Source organism: Chrysemys picta, chromosome 22, assembly GCF_011386835.1.
Source record: "Chrysemys picta bellii isolate R12L10 chromosome 22, ASM1138683v2, whole genome shotgun sequence".
In the NCBI taxonomy this organism is placed as follows: Eukaryota; Metazoa; Chordata; order Testudines; family Emydidae; genus Chrysemys; species Chrysemys picta.
In genome coordinates, this window is record NC_088812.1 from 155,942 (window position 1) to 175,193 (window position 19,252).

Here is a 19,252-nt window from a genome sequence, read left to right on the forward strand (position 1 = left end):
TCATCTGTGTTTCTTCCTTATTCAGTGTAACCAAGAAACAAGCCGCAAATGACCCATGACAGATGCAGTGGAGTGAAGGGTAGCAGTGTGTATATATTAGGGATGCTGCAGGGATCTGTAGGCTTTGATTCCATGGGGACAAATTAATCTAAATTCAAGGTTTCCATCTTAAATCATTAATCACAAAAAATGATCCAGCCCAAATTCCCCCACTATCCAGCTGCCAAACACGTGAAGCATCTAAATCGGTATTTTGCCTCTTCTCCCTGTGGGGTGCGAAGAAGAGTGGTCGTTCCAGTCCCATCCCCCACAGCATTACTCTGAGCTAACAAACCAGAAGATTAGAGCATTAATTGCAATAGCCTTTTCAGCACCAAAGGCAGCCTGAAGATGCTGTGCATTCCCCCTCTACTGCCAGCTGCAGGCCACATAATTTAAACCAGTTAGCAGTAATCACTGCCACATGCCGGCGTTTTCTTCATATTCTCCTCTCACAGTATGAGTCACTCAGTTTAAATATGTTGCTACAGAGAAGGGTTTTCTAATTAAACTTAGCTGCCTCTCGCTGGGGATCTGAGAGGGTCTGAACACAGTTGGACAGACTCCCAGACAGAAAGAGGGGTCCAAAATCATTCTAGCTAATCTATCCATCCATCCCTGTCATTGTGGTATCTAAGTGCTTGTATTTTTAGTGTTAGGCCTCCTTGACTGTGGATACTGACCCAGCCATGTGACATTGACCCAGGTCAGGTGACTGAGTCCAAGCAACACATTTCCATCTTCCACAGCTTTCTGGTGAGTCACACTTTTATTGCAACCCAGCAGAGACTGGGGAGAGAAGGCAGAGTATGTGATTTCCTTTCCTTTGAGACTGAGGCCTATCCTCTGCCTTGATTTACCTCTCACAGGAATTCAGCAGAGGCTGTGAGAGGCTCTTATTCTGCCACTGCTTTTGAAATTAAGTGATGGAAAATCCAGGCTGAGTCAGATATCGCAGGCACCATTTCCTAGCAGAGAGATTGAACTCGCTAGGGAACAGCATCCTGAGGGTGGTGTTGGAAGCCTCTTCCCTAGTGTGGTGGAGTTCTGATTAAGGCAAGAAGATTTTTGTCTTTTCTAACCACCTTATTTTTTAAAACATATTACATAACACAGCAATGTCAGCCTGCTGTCAGCTGCAGGCACCATTGTCTCCTCTCCTCTACCTCAGATGCTTCCCTCAGAAAATGGAAGATGCCTTTGCCGCCAACTATCTCACACAACAGTGTCAGCTACTGCACGCAGTGAGTCATTTGAAACTTAGACTAGCCAAAACCCTGGTGAACGGTCTTCAGAGAACAGACCAACCTCAAATTCCTATGGTGATAAAGTGTTTTGAGATCCACTGCTGAAAAGAGTTGTATAAAAACTAGGATATTGTTGGTTGTGGTGGTTTTTGGTTGACTGTTTTTTTTTTTTTTTCTAGTACAGGGTGGGATCTTCAAAGGAGACTAAGGCAAGGTCCAGCCCCAGAAATATCTGCCCTCAGCTGGGAAAAGATGGCGCTAAAGCATGCTGGTTTAACACTAGACCCTGTAACAGGACACATAGAGGCTAGTCTGGCAATGGACTTTAACTCAGTCTTTTTCATACAGCCGCGAGGGGCATTTTGAGGTCTTACTGTGTTAACAACTAGATTGATTGTGAGGGCATCAATTGTTGCGGCTGCAGGGAAATATATTCTGGGCCAGCAAGCCTGGGGGCCTGGGGTGTCCTCCAGACTGTTTTTTCAGATTATCTAATATTTTATTTATTTTGTTCTTGGAAGTTATAAATAGGCATATTTCCATATATTATTATTATCTCCTAGAGCTGGAAGGGATCCTGAAAAGTCATTGAGTCCAGCCCTGTGGCTTTACTAGCAGCACCAAGTACTGATTTTGCCCCAGATCCTTAAGTGGCCCCCTCAAGGATGGAGCTCACAACCCTGAGTTTAGCATGCCAATGCTCAAACCACTGAGCTATCCCTCCCCCTCTAAATATATATGGAGATATCCTATCTCCTAGAACTGGAAGGGACCTCGAAAGGTGTTGAAATGTAAGAGCTCAAACTAATTCACATGGGGAAGCACTGTGCCCCCAGACTCCTTCATGTCTTTGGTGCCTTGTTTCTACTTTAAAGGACTGGTCCTCAAGTGCATATTGCAGGGCATAATTCACAGTCCTGGATAAGTCTATGAAGTGGAATTGTCCCCAGCCAGGTCTCATTCTCACTTCCCACTTCAAAGCAGGGGCAGAGAATCCCTTGTGTATTGGCCTATCTGCTGCTATTGCTTCTCTGCAACTAGCTGTTTGCAAGGCAGCTGCTCTCTGACCCTGTGGCTCTGAGCTGGTGGAGGGGATGCAGTTACGGTAGGTTTACAGATCATTGGGAGGTAAAGGCCTAGTAACCTTACCAAGGAGACTTTTATCAGCCAAACTATCAAGAAACAAACCTCTTGATTTGAGCTTCTTTTCATCAGTCAATATTAATTCAGGATAATGCAATCACCTAATCCAGCCAATGAAGACGCTTCTGAGTCTCAGCAGTACGCAATGACCCTCTTATCACAAAGTGAATTAAAGGCCTGAGGGTTTCACAACTGGAGACCTTGATTCCAGGCTGAACCTGATAGATTAGGAAAATTCAACTATCCATTACAATTGTGAGGTTAACTATAAGGCAAAATGTTACCAAAAAGGGCCATAGTTTTGGGACTTTGTGTCAGGAATCAGGAAACCCAGATAGTCTCCTGGCAACCTAACCAGCACAGCTGGCCTGTAGTGGCCTGTTTGATTGGCTGCCCTGCCTGATTGGTGGGAAGAGTCCACAGATCAGCTTACTCCCAGCAGCAGGAGCAGTGGTGGTTGTTCAAAGTCTTTGTTCCTGTCTGTTAGCTGCTTGTTCCAGCCTTGCCTTGTTCCAGGTAACCTGGCTCTGACCCTTGACTCTGTTTCCTGACCCTGGGCTCCTATTCCTGGCTACTGACTCCTGCTCTGATGGGGGGAGGGTTTTTATCAGCAAATAGTAAAATATTGTTTTCATTTCTGCCTGGCACATTTCCCCTTCCCCCAAACCTCCTAACACAGTTATGTCTTGACATATTCAGCAAATGTCAACTACTAAACCTTCCAATTAAAGGGAAAACAGCTAGTAACTGGCTCAGATAAAGTTAATTACCCATCTAATACCATATTGCTAGGCAGGTATAACTTCCTATGTTCCTCAGACACCAGGCTCTCTCTCTTTACACATCTCACCTGGAAACCTGAGTTTTCTCCCCCTCGTCTCTGTCATTGACATTGAGTGAGTGCATCAGGAGCCCAGATTAAATGCCCATTGAATAAATGGGATTCCCTCCCAAGTTGGTTCTAGTGGGTCTAAGATCAGGCCCTAAATCTATTTTCCCCTACCCAGAGGGCCAAATTCTGCTCTCATGGAGACCAGTGTAAATTTGAAGCAACTCCACAATCTACAGGGTCAGAGCCTGGGCCTGTGTTGTTTGATTTTGACTTTGGGATCAGTAGTTTTGTGTTGTGTATGATTGATTGCAGATTAATGACCCTTTAAACTTAATACTCCATTATCAGCTGCTGGGTGCAGCAGAAAATGTGGGTTATGGGTCAAATCCTCCCCTCAGTTACACATGTTTCCATCTTCCATGAATATCAACTAGACCAGTGATTTTCAACCTTCTTTCATTTGTGGACCCCTAAAACATTTCATATGTCCTTGCAGACTCCTTTGGAAATCTTGGAGATAGTCTGAGGACCCCCAGGGTGTGTGGACCACAGGTTGAAAACCACTGAACGAGAGTCACTTACATTAAACAAGTAACAGAATCCCATAGAAACTAGAGCTAGATGAACAACAAGGAGTGTGGTGGCACCTTAAAGACTAACAGATTTATTTGGGCATAAGCTTTCGTGGGTAAAAACCTCACTTCTTCAGATGCAAGATGAGAAGAGCTAGATGGAAAGGATCTAACAGGGCGTGTAGGCCAGGGCAAGAAGCCTTAGCCACCCACTTTCATTAAAATTGGGCACCTAAATCCTTTAGGCTTGATTGAAAATGCCGTTCTCCTGCCAGGAGCCGCTGCAGGACTGTTCCAGAGAAGGTCCTCTCCAGGGCCACCCTTTTTCCAGGCCAGTTTTAAATGTCTCAATGTCAGATTGAATTTCACCATCTTTCCCTCTCCACTCTCAGCTTCAGCTTAAGTGGGGCAGCAGGAACACTTCAGGATGAGCTTGTATTTGTAGTTTCTCATGGTCTTGCTGCCTACTGCTTTGTTCTTTATTATCTGGCATTTGTTTTGAAATAAATTAAGGCTCTGACTCATGCTCTGGAAGGAGCATCGGTGAGTTAATTGAGGCAGGGTCAGGGAAGCTCACTCAGAGTTTGCTGACACCTTCTGATAATCAGGCCTTTAATTGTCAGCAGGAAGGGTTGGAACTAGGGTGACCAGATCACCCAAGTCAAATATCGGGACGCGGGAGGGGGCGGGGCAAAAAAAACAACAACACACACCCTTCCTCCACAAGCGCTGGAGGGAGGCCCCAGAGACGCAGGGGGAGTGCGGGGCCGGGGTGAGTGAGAGTCCGGCCTGGCCCCGAGCAGGCAGGACTCAGTAGGGAGAGGAGGGGGGCGGCCCGCGGGGCCAGGCAGCAGCTGTTCTCCTCACCGGGCAGCGGGACTCGAGCTCCCACTGCTGCGGGGGGAGGAAGCGGCCAATGGCCAAGCTCGGCAGCTGCGGCTCTGGCGCCCGGGCCCGAACCCCCTGAGCCTGGGCTTGCTGCGGGGACCTAGCAGCGCGCACGCTGCGCCCAGCCCCTGGCCAGTCATGTCTGGGCTGGCTGCCTAGCTGGTGCAATCCCGCGGCGGCCCTGGAGTGGGGGCAGCAGGCCCCAGCGCCCCCATCCCGCTCGGGTCCCACAGGGGAACGAATGGGCCTGGGCTGCTGATGCCTCCGTCCGAGGGCTGCTGCGGGATAGCACCAGCAGGGCCGCCAGCCCAGACACGACTGGCCAGGGGCTGGGGGGAGTTACAGATGTCCTCAAAACGTGGTTGAAAAGCTGCAAGTTAGAGAAAATCCACCATTTACACTAGTTTAACCTGCTAGTGACCTGAGCCCCATGCTGCAGAGGAAGGTGAAAACCCCCCAGGGTCTCTGCCAATCTGATTTGGGGGGAAATTCCTTCCTGACCCCAAATATGGTGATCAATTTTCTAGGCTGCAGACAGCTCTACAGAAATCACATTTCTCTGGGCTTCTTGCTTCAGGTAATTCAGTTCTTGCATCACTTTAGTGATGATTTTAGCCTCTTTCAGGGTCTGGAATTGGGACAATAGAAGGTAGGGTAGGTATAGGTCATCTAATCCAGACAGGGCCGGCTCCAGGCACCAGTTTGCCAAGCAGGTGCTTGGGGCGGTCACTCCGGAGAGGGGCGGCATGTCCAGCTATTCGGCGGCAATTTGGCAGACGGTCCCTCACTCCCGCTCGGAGCGAAGGACCTCCCGCCAAATTGCCGCCGCAGATTGCGGCTTTTTTTATTTATTTTTTTTGCGCCGCTTGGGGCGGCAAAAACCCTGGAGCCGGCCCTGAATCCAGACCCCTGCACTGAGGTGCAGGACTAAATATTATCTAGACCATACCTGACAGCAGTTTGTCTAACCTATTCTTAAAATCCTCCAAAGATGGAGATTCTACAATATCCCTTGGTAATTCGTTCCAGTGCTTAATTACTCTGACAGTTAAGAAGTTTTTCCTAATTTCTGACCTAAATCTCCCTTGCTGCAATTTAAGTCCATCGCTTCTTGTCTTGTTCTCAATGGTTAAGTAGAACAATTTATCACCCTCTTTTTTTATAACAACCTTTTAGGTACATGAAGACTGTTATTATGTCCCTCATCAGTCTTCTTGTCTCCAGACTAAACAAACCCAGCCGGTCAGGGGTGTTGTTAAGCCAATCTAAGTCTTTGTGGCGACACTACAAGATTGACAGAAGAATTCTTCCATCCATCTAGCCACCACCTTTTGGGGAAGTGGATTACTTACGCCAACGGGAGAACCCCTCCTATCGCCACAGATCGTGTCTATGCTGAAGTGCTCCAGCAGCGCAGCAGCGCCGCTGTCGTGTTTTAAATGTAGACAAGAACTTAAGATCCCATGGGAAGCAAGTCTATCTACCAATTCAATGAGTTTGTTAAAGTCCATTGTCTTTATTCTGCTGTTTTTCCTCCTACCATTTATTAGAATAATTAATTTATCATTTCATGATCAGGTTCACCCAAGCTGCCTTGCACCTTCAAATTCTCAACAAGTTCTTCCCTGTTTGTCAGAATCAAATCTAGAACACCCTGTCCCCTAGTTGCTTTCTCCACCTTCTGCAATAAAAAGTTGTCTCCAATGCATTCCAAGAAAGGAGTCACATCTGCATGACACTCAGTTTCCCTCCAGGTTGTGTCTCATGCTCCTATTTTGGTTGCAGTGTTTAGCAGCTTCCAGTTAGCTATCCAGTGGTCAATCTTCTCATTCAGGCTATGCTACCGGAGATCATCATCTCTTGGTGTCTCTGCTTTCAGAAACAGAGCTCAACACCTGAAGGAGATCAAGGGAGCAACCGTCTTTGGGTGACTGTTGTAGCAATAAGCAATAATGAGGGCTAAGGAAGAAGAAATGGGGGCACCTCCCCCATATTTTTCTCCCCTCAGGATATGTTTAAAACACCTACGAGAATGTCCTGCACAAAAGATCCTAACACTGAGACATTAATGCAACATTATGGCCCAGAAGGTTTCCCTCCTCCAATAAAGGTGAACTTAGAACATTAGAGCTAAGACTTCTAAATACTCAGATGGTAGTAGATTCTTAGCTAAGGTGGCCAACTGCAGCGTTCACTTTGTTTCTTTGTAGAGACAAAGAGATAGCAGTTCTTCCCTCATGGATTCTTTGGCAAGGAGGGACTCAGCTCTCTTACTGTCGCCACAAAAGAGAAAATCTTAGAAGTCTTTATAAAATCTTTAGTCCTCCCAGCACCCCACTAGAACGGCAGGAACACTTTCTTCTTCCCAGGGATATTTGATTCTCACTACAGCTAGAAGTCTATGGGCAAGGCTAAATGGTTATTGCAGGAGCTGGTTGAATTATTTGCTGTGGAATAACGATCTTGCTCCTATTGAAATAAATGGCAATCCTCCCGCTGGCTTCAAAGGTACAGCATCAGGCTGAATGTGCATTGGAAATGTCGACCTTTTTTCTCTTTGCAAGCAATTTACAACTTGATCCAGACTTTCTTATTCATACTTTGCCAGGTAGTTCATGCAAATAATTTCCAGCCTCTGGGAAATTGTTCTTTGACTAATCACTATTCTTGATGTGTGTCTGGTCACCTGACTCATGGGATATGTCTGACGTGTTGAAAACTGGGGATTAATGGATAACAAATAATGCACTTACAAAATCCATTTTTGGATGAATAATTGTAATGCACTGTCCCAGTACATGTGATCGGGATTCCCTCCAGCAGACCCAGTGAGGATCAAACCTGCTGTGTATTCATAGCTAACAGAGTTATTCTTGTAACCAAACTGCTAGGGGGTTGTGATTTTTGTAAGTCTCACTTACAGCCAGCAATCTTAACTCTGCCCCCTTGGCTGGCCAAGATTAATCAATCTCTAATGGTGACTCCACTGTACCCAGTGACGGAGTCAAGTTGATTATTATGGTGTGTATTAATATGCTGGATCTCACAGTAAGCAAGTGAATGCTAAGGGGTACCTGAGGTTTGTGCTGCACAGGACTGACTTTCAACCTTGGTCATGAATGCCCTGGGTTCAGTCCTTCCTGACATCGTGGTATCTGTGTGGATGCAGCCACAGTTCATTAAATAATAATTTGCCCAAATATAATTAATATTTCAGAATTCATAAACATTTCCCCAAATACCCAGCAAATGGCCAAATCCTCTCAAGCAATGAATGCCATAGTACAGTGGTTCTCCAACTTTTGTACTGATGACCCCTTTCAAATAGCAAGTATCTGAGTGTGACCTCCCTTATAAATTAAAAACACTTTGCATCCAGCATTTATAATGGTGTTAAAGCAGGGTTTAGGGTGGAGGCTAACTGCTCGCGACTCCCCATGTAATAACCTTACAACCCCCTGAGGGGTCCTGACCCCCAGTTTGAGAACCCCTGCCATAGTATCACCAATAGCAGCCCGGAACTTGCCAATTTGATACATTAATCCTTTTATGTGTTGTTTTGTGTCCGCTATCTTTGCCCATCTTGGAGCTGGCAAGTGGGGATGCTCCTTTAGTTGGTCTCCCTGGGAAATGCATCAACTTGCTCCAGTTTCATTTGCCCTGCAGGCTGCAGATGTGAAGAGGTAGTTCTCCATTTCAGTGTGGCTAGAGGAGGATCCGATTCAGGGATGATGCAGTCACTTAGCACCTCCCATCTGAGGAACTTAAAGCATTCTGCAAATGTGAACTAAATGAGCCCAATTCAGCCATGAGACAGGGGCATGTTGTTCTCTCTAGTTTAAAGATGGAGAATATGGGGGGTAAGGGAAGGAAATGGGAGTTCTCAGAAGCTGTTACAATTATTAAAGAAACTGAATGTCCTCTACAGTAAAATACATAAGCCCAGATGTTTTCTATTTGATGTTTAAATGTATTTATTGACTTGTTTGAAATGAGTGTAATAAACTTCCAAAGGCGTCTTGCTGCAGCCATGAGTTCAGCAGAATCCATTCCAGGGTCCTAAGCGCTGCCAAAGGATTGCTCGAAGATGTATCTCTGTGCACTGCAATTCCTGCAGAGCTCATGAACCGAGGTGGCTCAGTTCTCAATTTCCAAGTTACACCTAGGTGCTCAAAGAAGGGGCAGTGGTGTTATGCCAGGTAACAGACGTAGAAAGAACTGTAATATGGGATATGGTACTCGGTATATGAGTAGTTTTGTCTCTTTACCTTTTAAAAAAATTGCTAATGTCACCCTTAGGCACCATGCTTCCTTGGTTTCAAGTTCCTTAGCTCTAGCAAATACCAGTTCAGGAAATTACATTCTGCTTCCCTAAATTACTCCTGCAGTTTCCATTGGTTACAATATTCACTTTTACTTCCTGTCCTAAACTGTTGTGTAGCGCTGCTGTGTGCTGTATCCTATAAGATAGTTGCTGTGTTTCATACCAGAGGTGGCCGCATATTTTCAGTGGTCGGTGAAGTGATCCGTAGCTATGGTTTGTATATTAGCTTGTAACCAACTTTGGGATCCTGTAGGGTGTTTTATATTAATGCAATATATTGATAGTGTTATCATTTTATTTTTGTATTTATTAGAACAGAACATTAACTATCTGCTAGCAGATCAGAGGAGGAAGTGTGCTGGGTGGAAGATGGAGTGGAAAGTGAGTGTTTCTCTGAATTTCTTGTTGGGTCCAAAAAACACATAAGGAACAGAAATGGATGATGTGGTTTCTATTCTTGTTTTTGTTTCTTTTAAGTTTTATGTTACAGTCATTTATTCCTCTCTTGTGGACACATGGAGCCAACGGCACTTGTAGCAACACAGAGAGCAGGAGCATGAATTAGCTGAATATATGAATATCAAATGTTTAGCCAAGCCTAGCACGTTTCCAACATTAGAAGAACATTGTGCTCACTGGACTGAATGCTCAGACAGTGGGTGACAATCTACTTCTGCCCTTTAATTTGCAACATGGCACAGACACGCCCTTGGGAGTTGCACACCTTAATATACACAAGTCAAGTGTATGCAACAAAGAAAATCTGGAACAAATTAAATTAAATGTGCACGTCTGGGCATTTAGATCAACTGTTTGTGGCTGGAATCCTTTCAGAGCACTGGCTGCCCTCCTCTATCATTTATTTTAAAAAAAGATTTGTAGAGCTGTAATTCAGTCTGTGCCTAAACAGTCAGTTTGAGATATTTAGCAGTGAGGGCCTGCGTGACCATCAGCTTTGTTGCCTTTTAAACCAATTTAAAATACATTTAAATGTTTTTAATATATAACAGTTCCATAAATGCAACTGGCAGGCTTCCTACTCTCCAGACGTGAAGGGCTTAGTTATAAGTAAGGCTGGGTGTTGGTCAGGGTAAAAGTCAGAGCTTTTTCGTGGCAAAAAAGAAAGCTTAAAAAAAGGGGAAATGACTTGGTCTGTAATGTTTTTAATTATGATTAAGTTTATGATTAAGGGCTAAATGCTTGATATCAACGCTTATAGGAGTATAAAGTTAACAAAATGGCACAAAAAAGAACCAAATGTGTAAAAATTAATGGGGGAGAGTTGCAAACCAGGTGACAGACTGACTTTTTATGAAAAAAACCTAAATGTCACAGGGCCAGATGAGGTCTCAATTGTGGAGTAACTCCATTGAAGCTAACACAACTCTGCCTTTATCCATGTACAATGGAGATCAGAATCTGCCCCCTGGAAATCTTGTCTTGTGAAAAACAGAAACACTTGGACCCTGATTCCTGTATCTGGATCTGCTGGAGCAGACCCCTGTACCAAGCCCCGAGGATCCAATTACAGGATCAGGGCCCAATAGGGTTGCCAGTTTTGGTTCGACGGATTGCTGGAGGTTTCGCCACATGGCATAATATTTAATTAAAGATTAATCTTTAATTCCTTGGAGGGTTGGCAACCTTAGGACCCAAGCGAGGAGGTTTCATGACTGACTCCAAACCCTTTTGTAAAATGTTTGCTTCCAGGCAGATGCTGTGGTGAGGCTCTCGCTCTGCTGCAGCCACCTGACACCTGCCCTGTAGGTGGGGAGAAGGCTACAGCAGGCTAGTGAATCCTGCCACTGATGGGGCCAGATCTTGAAGTCTATATCTATAGACTAGGCAGTGCTGTAGGTAGTGGGTAGAGCATTAGATTCCAACTCAGGAGACCGAGGTTCTGTTTCTGGCTCTGCTACTGTCTGGTTGAGTGACATGGGGTAAGTCACTTTCACCTCTGAGCCTCAGTTTCCCCATCTATACAATGGAGATAATGGTATTTTGTAAAGTGGCTTAAGATCTACTGATGAAAAGTGTTATATAAGAACAAGGTATTATTATTAGTCAAGCAAAGATCCTGTTGGTTTCACTGGGAGCGTTGCCTGAGTTAGGTGGTCAGGCTTTGGCCCTAAGGCAATTTGGTGCAAGAAGTCACTTTGGGTTAGAGTTAAGTGCTTTGTTCAGGATAAAGCTGCAGTCCTGCTGTAGCCACGCAGCCTCCAGCTGGAGGCCTTTGGGAATTGGTTTTGTTGTTTATTTCCAGACTTAAGCAGAAAGGCATGCTAAACGGTTTTTGTGACTCTCCAGCCATAAGCTGCAGGCATCTGACACCAAACCGAACAGAGACCTGGGGGAAATGGGTTTTCAGAGAGAATTCCTATAAAGGCAAAGACTGAGGCGTATGGTTCCCTTCCTTTCCAGCGAGTGCAAACTAAACAGGGAGCCTTCATCTCCTGAGGCTGCAGCCACATCCAGAGCGAAGCAGGCTGCAGCCTCCTGCGGAGATATAGGAAGAAGGGGACACACATCAGGGCCCAAATGGGGCTCTGGGTGATCGCTACTTCCCACCACCCAACACAGATGTAATGAGGTTAAGTGGTGTTCGTATAAAGAAATTAAAACTACTGATTATTCCTCAGGTTAGGCTTTTAATGATTTACAGCTATAAATGCAACACAGACAGAACAGGGAAAGAAACATTAAAGACCAGCATTGAATAAGGATTAATATTAATGACAAATTATATTGCAAACAAGTACAAGTAAACTTTTACTACTATTTTTAATACTGCAGCACTAATATAATTTGAGATTAAATTATCCCAACACTATCATTTTTTAATACTATAGTGTCAGTACAACTTGAGATCAAAACAGCTCGAGCAACCCAGACTTCTTTACTCCCTTATCTTATTTTGCATGCAACCCGACTTTTTCTTTTAAAACCTTACCTGACTGAGACTATGTTACCTTCTAGTCGACCGCTCTTTGCATTGGCCAGGTGTAGATAGTCGGTGCAGTTCAGGTTTCCTCGGTTCAGGGGGTGCAGGTCAGACCGATCAAAGAGAATAACTTCTTAGAGCAAGACACACACCCACACCCACCTGAGGTTCTACACATTTAATCTCATCTGCCCACCGTGTTTTGAAGCAGGTCAACCAATCAGGTTAGGCCAAATTTAGCGTTGTCGCTTTGGCTGTATAATTCATGCTTACTTATTTTCTTGTAGCCAATTATTGTTTTAGTTTTATAAATTATGCTCAAGGAGATAGCTTATTTCTATATAGCCCATTGTTTCGACTGTGGTTTTCCTTAGTTCTCTAGGTAACTTACCTCTAAATGGGCTATTGGCCTGATTCTGGGTAAGGTTATCTTGATGACCTATGCCTAAAGGCCTAGCCCATTAAACCCACATAGGAATCAGTTCTTTGGCTGCAGCGTCTCTGAACCACAAGTTTCAAAGGTGGTTTCAATAATCCGTACCCAGGGGCATGACCTATTATACCATATAGGAGTCAACATAAAATGTTGTCTGGTTGTAGGCGTGTTTGATCACAAGTTGCAGCTTAATTTTGCAAAGTTGTTTAGTTTTTTAAAGATTATTTTGCAAAGCTCACTCGATAAAGCTTCCGGAAGTTTTAGGCCTAACACTGGCAATACTGTTGTTCATCTCAAATTAATCACACCTCCCTGTGAAAGGAGACGGTGCCCAGGGCTGCCCACATGCGGCTCGCGGGGAGGGAGCTTCCACCTTGTTTTGTTTGTATTGACAACAGTGCAAAGCGCCAGATAAAATTCTCTTCGGATAAAAATGAGGCCGAGTCCGGTTTCATAAACACAGTGACCCAACTTGAGCTTAACCTTAATGTGGCTTCCCATAACATGACATCACGCAGGGTCTGGGTTACCCTCCTATTCCAAAGGGCTGCTTCTGCCTGCAAAAATGCCTCCTCCTTAGAGGATAATCTCCTCTTTCCTGTGTGAATTAGGAGGAGAGATGCAGGGGCCCCGGACCATCCTGTCTCCAAACAAAACAGCCGCACTAACAAACCTCTCTTCCCTCCCTGCTCTGTTTCCTCTCAGCTGCTGCAGAACAAATGCTTTCTGCTTAGAGGGTGCTAGGATGTCCAGGAATTGTGCAACGTGCTATTAAATTGCTGCACCTTTTCAAATCACTCCCGGGGTAGTTACCTAATGGACGTCACAAGGGGCTGGGTCAGGAACCTAGCTGCATTTGAGTCACTCGTGTCCAGTCCAGTCCATTCTCATGCTCATTCTCTAACAAGGTCATCTTGATCGGATTCCAGTCTGGACTGATCATGTTCTGCTGAACTTAACTCTCCCCTGGAATTTTAGGCCTTGTCTACAATGGGAATTTGTCCTGATTCTAGCCATCAAAACCCAGCCACTGATGCAGCTGTAGAAGTGCTAACCCCAAGTGCAGGCAAGGCAATTTCTAATCACATCTTTCCTTGGGATTTTGTCTTGGAGTAACTACAGCAATGGGTGTCTGACTGCTGGAACCGAAGCAAATTTCCATTGCAGATAAGGTTACAGTTGGGCATAACATTCTTTGTCACTTCCCATCCTAAACTGCCATGCAGTGCCCTTGAACTCTGGCAAATAGTTGCTGTGTTCCACCCCAGAAGCAGCTGCATTTCAATGACAATGGGTGCTGTGATTCCCATACTTTTAAAACACTTTCAGATGGATGGTGATATAAAGGTTGGCTATTATCCTAAGGTGGTGAGGAGCATTTGTGACTTCCTGTTAGGGTTGGGAATCCCAGGGCCATTGGACTTTGGGAAGCTTTCATTTGAGCAGTTATCTGTAGAGAGTTGTAGTGGGGGGGTATCTCTTACAGGAGATTTCCAACATTCCTAGGATTCCAGGAGAGGAGTTCGGTGGTAGGTAATTGCAGTTTGCCATGAACAGGAACAATCACAGCTATGAGGCTTGAACAAAAATCTTGGCTTTAAGGTTGTTTGAAAATGCAAAAATCTATTAAAACAACTAACGTTGCTTTGAAAAATAAGAGAGTAATAAAAGGGATACAAACATCTATTATTTTTGGAAACGTTTCTCCACCGGTTCTCTGCTGGGCACCAGAATGTGATCACTTCTGCAGTCCGCTCCGAGATCAGGTTACTGAGTGCCTCTCTTGACTGAGCGGGCTTTGCTGGTGTAGGCTGTGGGGAAAAACTACACAACATGCTAAAAACCTGCCCTGAGCCAGTGAAACCGGAATAACCCATCAGCCTAAAATGGTGCAATCTGTGGAACAGACTGTAATGTCCCTCTAGTCTTCTTGGCCTTGTCTACACTAAATGCTTTTGTATCCTTTTTTTTTTTTTTTTTAGCAGTGGTGCAAACGAGGATCTCAAGTGTGCAGGACCGGCCAGAACAGCAAAGCAAAAAAAAAAAAAAAAACCTGCGGCACGGCCGGAGCCAGGGTGCAGGGGGACTCCCTGCGCTGCAGACGTGCCCCGGCTAGCGGAGGGACAGAGAAAAGGGGGGTGGCCAGGGCTTCAGTGGGGCACTCACCACGTGGTCCTGACCGCTGCGCCGCCTGCCGGGAGGGCTTCGCGCTGCTCCGGCGGGGAGGGAAGTACGCAGGCTGCCCTGCCAGGCTTGCTACAGACCTGGCACCGGCTGGGGCAGACGGAGCGCGCAGCCCGCTCCCAGCAGGGTGCTCCCCTCCTCCAGGCCGCTGCCCCCTACAGGGTGGCCGGAGCAGCGAACAAAACACAACAACAACAATAAAGCGGCCGTGCCGCCCTAGGATTGGGTGGAATGCCACCCCGTAGAATCTGCCGCCCCAAGCGGGAGCTTGCTCGGCTGGTGCCTGCATCTGGCCCTGTAAGTGTGCTAGCTGAAAATGCTGGAGCCTTGTATGTACTACAGCTTGCACAAATGATGGGAAACTGGTGGAAGATTTTCAAATGCAGCCCTTTGGAAGAAGAGTGGCCTTGGGGTTCAGGAATGGGAGTCAGGAGACCTGGGTTCTTTCCTGGGTCTGTCATAGCCCTTACTTGGGTAAGTGACCTGAGCTGCTCATGCCTCAGTTTTGTCATCTGGGATTTTCAAGCGTCAGGTTCCTTTTGAAAATCCCAACTTCCATCTGCGAAGTGGGGATAATACTTCCCTGCCTCACAGAGGGGCTTGTGAGGGTTAGTTAACTGTTGTCTAAGAGACTCTGACAAACGGGGTAGAGAAATGGAAGGTCTATTATATTAGTTTGTATTATAAAAGCCGGAGCACTGAGTTCTTAAATATCTTTGCACCTTCCTATGAAGGAACTGGCCCTGGCCACTGTGTGTCTAGACATGGAGTTACTCTGCAATTGCTAGTGCTGAATAATTCCATTTGTGGGTCAGAGTAAAGAGTGCCTTATTCTGGTAGAGCTGAAACTGGGTCAAGCTAAACAGGAATACGGCGCTCTTATTCTGGAATAAGAGAGTCCATGTATGGAGTTATTCAGGAATAGCTATTGTGCTTTAAACAAACCTGAATTAACTTTCAAACGTAGACAAGCACCCAGAGGTCTAGCTGGACACTTGGTGTGAGCCAGTCTAATTCCTATGGTCCTGTTCTTTGTACAGAAAATCCTTTGTGGACACAGACGGGAGGGACCTCAAACACACTCCTGACCCTTATATACTCTTCAGGTCTATGTCCAAGGTGTGGCTCTGTTGTAATGAGACATTGACAGGTCATCTAAAACCAGTTATGCTGGGTGGTTTTTGCTGATTGCAGTGGAATTTACAAGACATGCTCCCACCCCACTCCCCCCACCTCTTTGTGTAATTAAAGCTACCAAGGGTCCCACGTTAGGATTCCAAGAAGCTGCAATGCTTTCTCCAGAGCAGACCATGCTCTGCACATACAACTACTTTCACGTGGTAAATAAGCACCCTGACTTTCACAATAAGCCAAAAATCAAGCTAATCCCATTTCAAAACAAGGCTGAAACAAGCCAATCCCTAAGAACCCCAACCCTCTGTGACTAGATTCCCTGCCCCCCCAGCGTGCAGTCTGGGACTGTGGTAGGCCTGCTGTTTGCCCCTGCTTGCCAGGAGCCGATCCCCCCACAAAAAAAGAAGCTACAAGACCAACAAGCTACAAGCCAAAAACTAGCCAACAAGCAACTCACAAGCCAATTAAGCCAAAAACAAGTCCAGTTTCTGTGTTTTTTTTCCCCACTGGTTTGGCATGTCTGCTACACTGTTCTTCCTGCTGCTGCTTGGTTTGTGGATTTCCTCCCTTCTCTTTAGAGAGCAAGTTGACTCCAGATCCTGGCTCATCTCCATCGGTATGGACTGGAGAGAATTTGCAATGCGCACACCTTTCTGATATTTGTTTTTATTGTTTTTCGGTATGTAAAGCAGAAATGTTAGCAGGGTAAACATGGTTTCTGAAGAAAGGCCATTTAGGATGCACCAGATTAAAAAAATTATTTAGAAACAAGACAACACCCTAAGATGTACTAGAAGAAAGCAGCAGGCTTCCAGGTGTATCTCCAACATGTAAATACTCAGTAAAACTGGCTTCTCTTTCATGTGTTTGGGCAGACCATTTATAATTGGAGGATTCTGAGTTTGTACTTTTGGTTAAATTCACCCCAAGCTGTTCCTGTTTTTTTAAAACTGTTTATGAAAGACAGTGTAACCCACACACCTTCCGGGTGTGGTGTTCTGTCCCATCTTGTGGCATTGAGACCACTTAGAGAGGGAGAGAAAATTAGTCGGCTCTACAGCCTTCGTTAACAGCCAGTTGGCTTTTAGCTCATGTGGTAGAGGCTCACGCACTAAGCTCCGGAGGTCCCAGGTTCGATCCCGCCCAACAATGACCAGGATCTGTCGGTGTTACAGCAGCACATACAACACTTTAAAGAAAAGAACATTTGCAGAACAAGCATGTCTAGAATGTCACTCAACATGTACCCTGACTGCTGTGGAAAAGCCTATCAGAAGAGCTGAGTCTTGTTAAAGGGCTCTCAAGACAAAGGGGATCACCCATGCATTGTCCAGAGCTGGAGATCTGCCAGCATCCTTGGCATAAAAATCCCCCCTTGATTTGCAATAAAGTATTTCATTTAATTTTCAGCCTTGATGTCACCAGTGTCCCAATAATTGTTTCATTCTGATTATCCCAGCTCTTCCAAGTTGGCCCTGCCGCCAACTGCTTCATGGTGGCCTGACTGAGGTTTTGAAAGAGAGACCGAGTCCCTGAGATTCAGCCCAGCCAAGAAAGGACTTTGTCATCTGGGCCTGCTTGCCTTTCCTCAGCTTCTAATGCATTGTGTCCTTAGCCCTCTTCCTAATATCTCCCCAACGGACTCTAAGACTGGAACAGGCCTGGATGTAGTGTTGCCTAGAATATGTGTCTTGCTTATCTGCTGCCCAACAGTGCAGAATGTGCACCTGTGGTTGTAGGGTCTCTTCATTCACTTTTGGTTGGCCATGGTGTTTCCTGCAGTATTCTCTGCCGTGATTTTGGCCTTTTGGAGTCTGCAGCAGAGAGAGACTCTAGGGCAAGGATTCTCAAAATGGGGGTTGGGACCCCTCAGGGTTGAAAGGTTATTATATGGGGGGTCAAGTATCAGGGGGTAGCCGTGTTAGTCTGTATCTACAAAAACAACAAGGAGTCTGGTGGCACCTTAAAGACTAACAGATGGGGGGTGGCAAGCTGTCAGCCTCCACCCCAAACCCTGCTTTGCCTCCAGCATTTTTAATGGTGTTAAATATATTGAAAAGTTTTTTTTAAGGTGTAAGGGGGATCGCACTCTGCGGCTTGCTATATGAAAGGGTCAATAGTCCAAAAGTTTGAGAACCACTGCTCTAGGGGTCTGAAGACATTTCTTTTATTTTTATTTTGCTATAGGGCTCGATCCTTCTTCCATTGAAGCCAATGGGAATATTGCCTTAGTCTTCTCATTCATCCATCCTTGCCTTTGTCAGCAGGGGAGCCATCCTCCCTGTTACTGATTGTCTAGGTCCATTTTGCCTCTCTGTTGCTATCTCTCCCGTTTTTGTGTCAGGGTCTCTCTGTGGATCTCCTTGCCTACTTGGCATAATGCAGCCCGGCTCCCCCAGGCCCCACGACCTAGCCAACAGGGGGGAAGTTGAGGCTGTACGTGGGAGAACGTTGTTCCCTAGGGGAACGGGTGACGGGGGGTGGGATAACATGGAAGTCACTGGGATTTTCTTCAGTGGGGGCATGTGAACACGAATGGGAGTTGCAGACTCCATGAAGTGGGGTTTGAATTAATTCGTGATGAACGTTGCTATGATTTGTTAACACCAGCATTGCGCTCGGTGGGGTGCTGTACACAGAAAATGAGATGATCCTGGCGAGAGGCAGCATGGTCTGGCCAGACCAAGGACATAGGAGATCTGGATTCTTTTCCTGGCTTTGCCATTTTCCTGAGGGGTTACCTTAGAGGAGTCCCTTCCCCCGCTCTGCCTCTGCTGCCCCTTTGCTTGTTGGGGTTCTCCCATCAGCATAGGTAACCCACCTCCCCAAGAAGCAGTAGCTAGGGTGACAGAACTGAATGGTAGCTCCACAGGGATTTAGGTCGGCTTATCTACACTGCTCAGGGGGGTGGATTTTTCACACCGCTGACAGAAATTTCTTTTTAGTTAAACCGACTGAATTTTCTTGGGTAGACCAGGCCTAAGAGTCCCCCGGGGAAGGCACTCATGTAGTCACAGTGTTCTTTCTCTCTGTGTTTTAAACAAATCACTGTCAGATCGCCTGAAATTAAGTGAGGTCTGCCCCATGGGAGCTTCCTGCTGAGAGGTGCAAAGGGAAGAGATCACCTGTGAGTCTCCCCTGCCCCAGGAAGTGCATTTCCCCTCCACCTGTTAAATCTGTCACCACAGGGGTCATGTGTTTCCTCGCCCCTTAGGCAGTTTCTCTCACTGCACTTGGTAAGAGCCAGGCTGCTGGGTGGGATTATAGCATAAAGGTGAGTGTGAGGGCCGGATCCCCGCAAACAGCCTGGCTGGGAACTTGAACACTGGGGGGGAGCTGTCCCAGGTCAGGCTCTGTGCTCTGCCTCTGGGGCAGAGACCACCTCAGGGCATGTCTTCACTTGCCATTTAAAGTGGAAGAAGTCCCTTTTTTGTGCAAAAACTGTGGGAGCGTCTATACTTGCCAATGACTTTTTGTGGTGAAACTTTCACTGCAAAAAGAAAACTCCCTCC

General features: G+C 46.0%; 1 protein-coding gene across 6 annotated transcripts in view; it reads left to right on the forward strand.

Moving 5' to 3' along the window:
- Positions 1-559: 559 nt before the first annotated feature.
- Positions 560-19,252, forward strand: part of LPAR2 (lysophosphatidic acid receptor 2) — a 40,006-nt gene continuing 21,313 nt past the window's right edge. Inside the window, exons 1-2 of one of the 6 annotated variants that reach the window (XM_065575740.1) lie at positions 561-795; positions 9,359-9,426. Coding sequence is in view for 1 of the 6 variants with exons in the window: in XM_065575736.1 (XP_065431808.1) it covers positions 1,211-1,283 (73 nt within the window). In the remaining 5 variants the exon portion in view is untranslated. The other 5 variants (XM_065575739.1, XM_065575741.1, XM_065575743.1 and 2 more) reach the window with 5 other exon arrangements.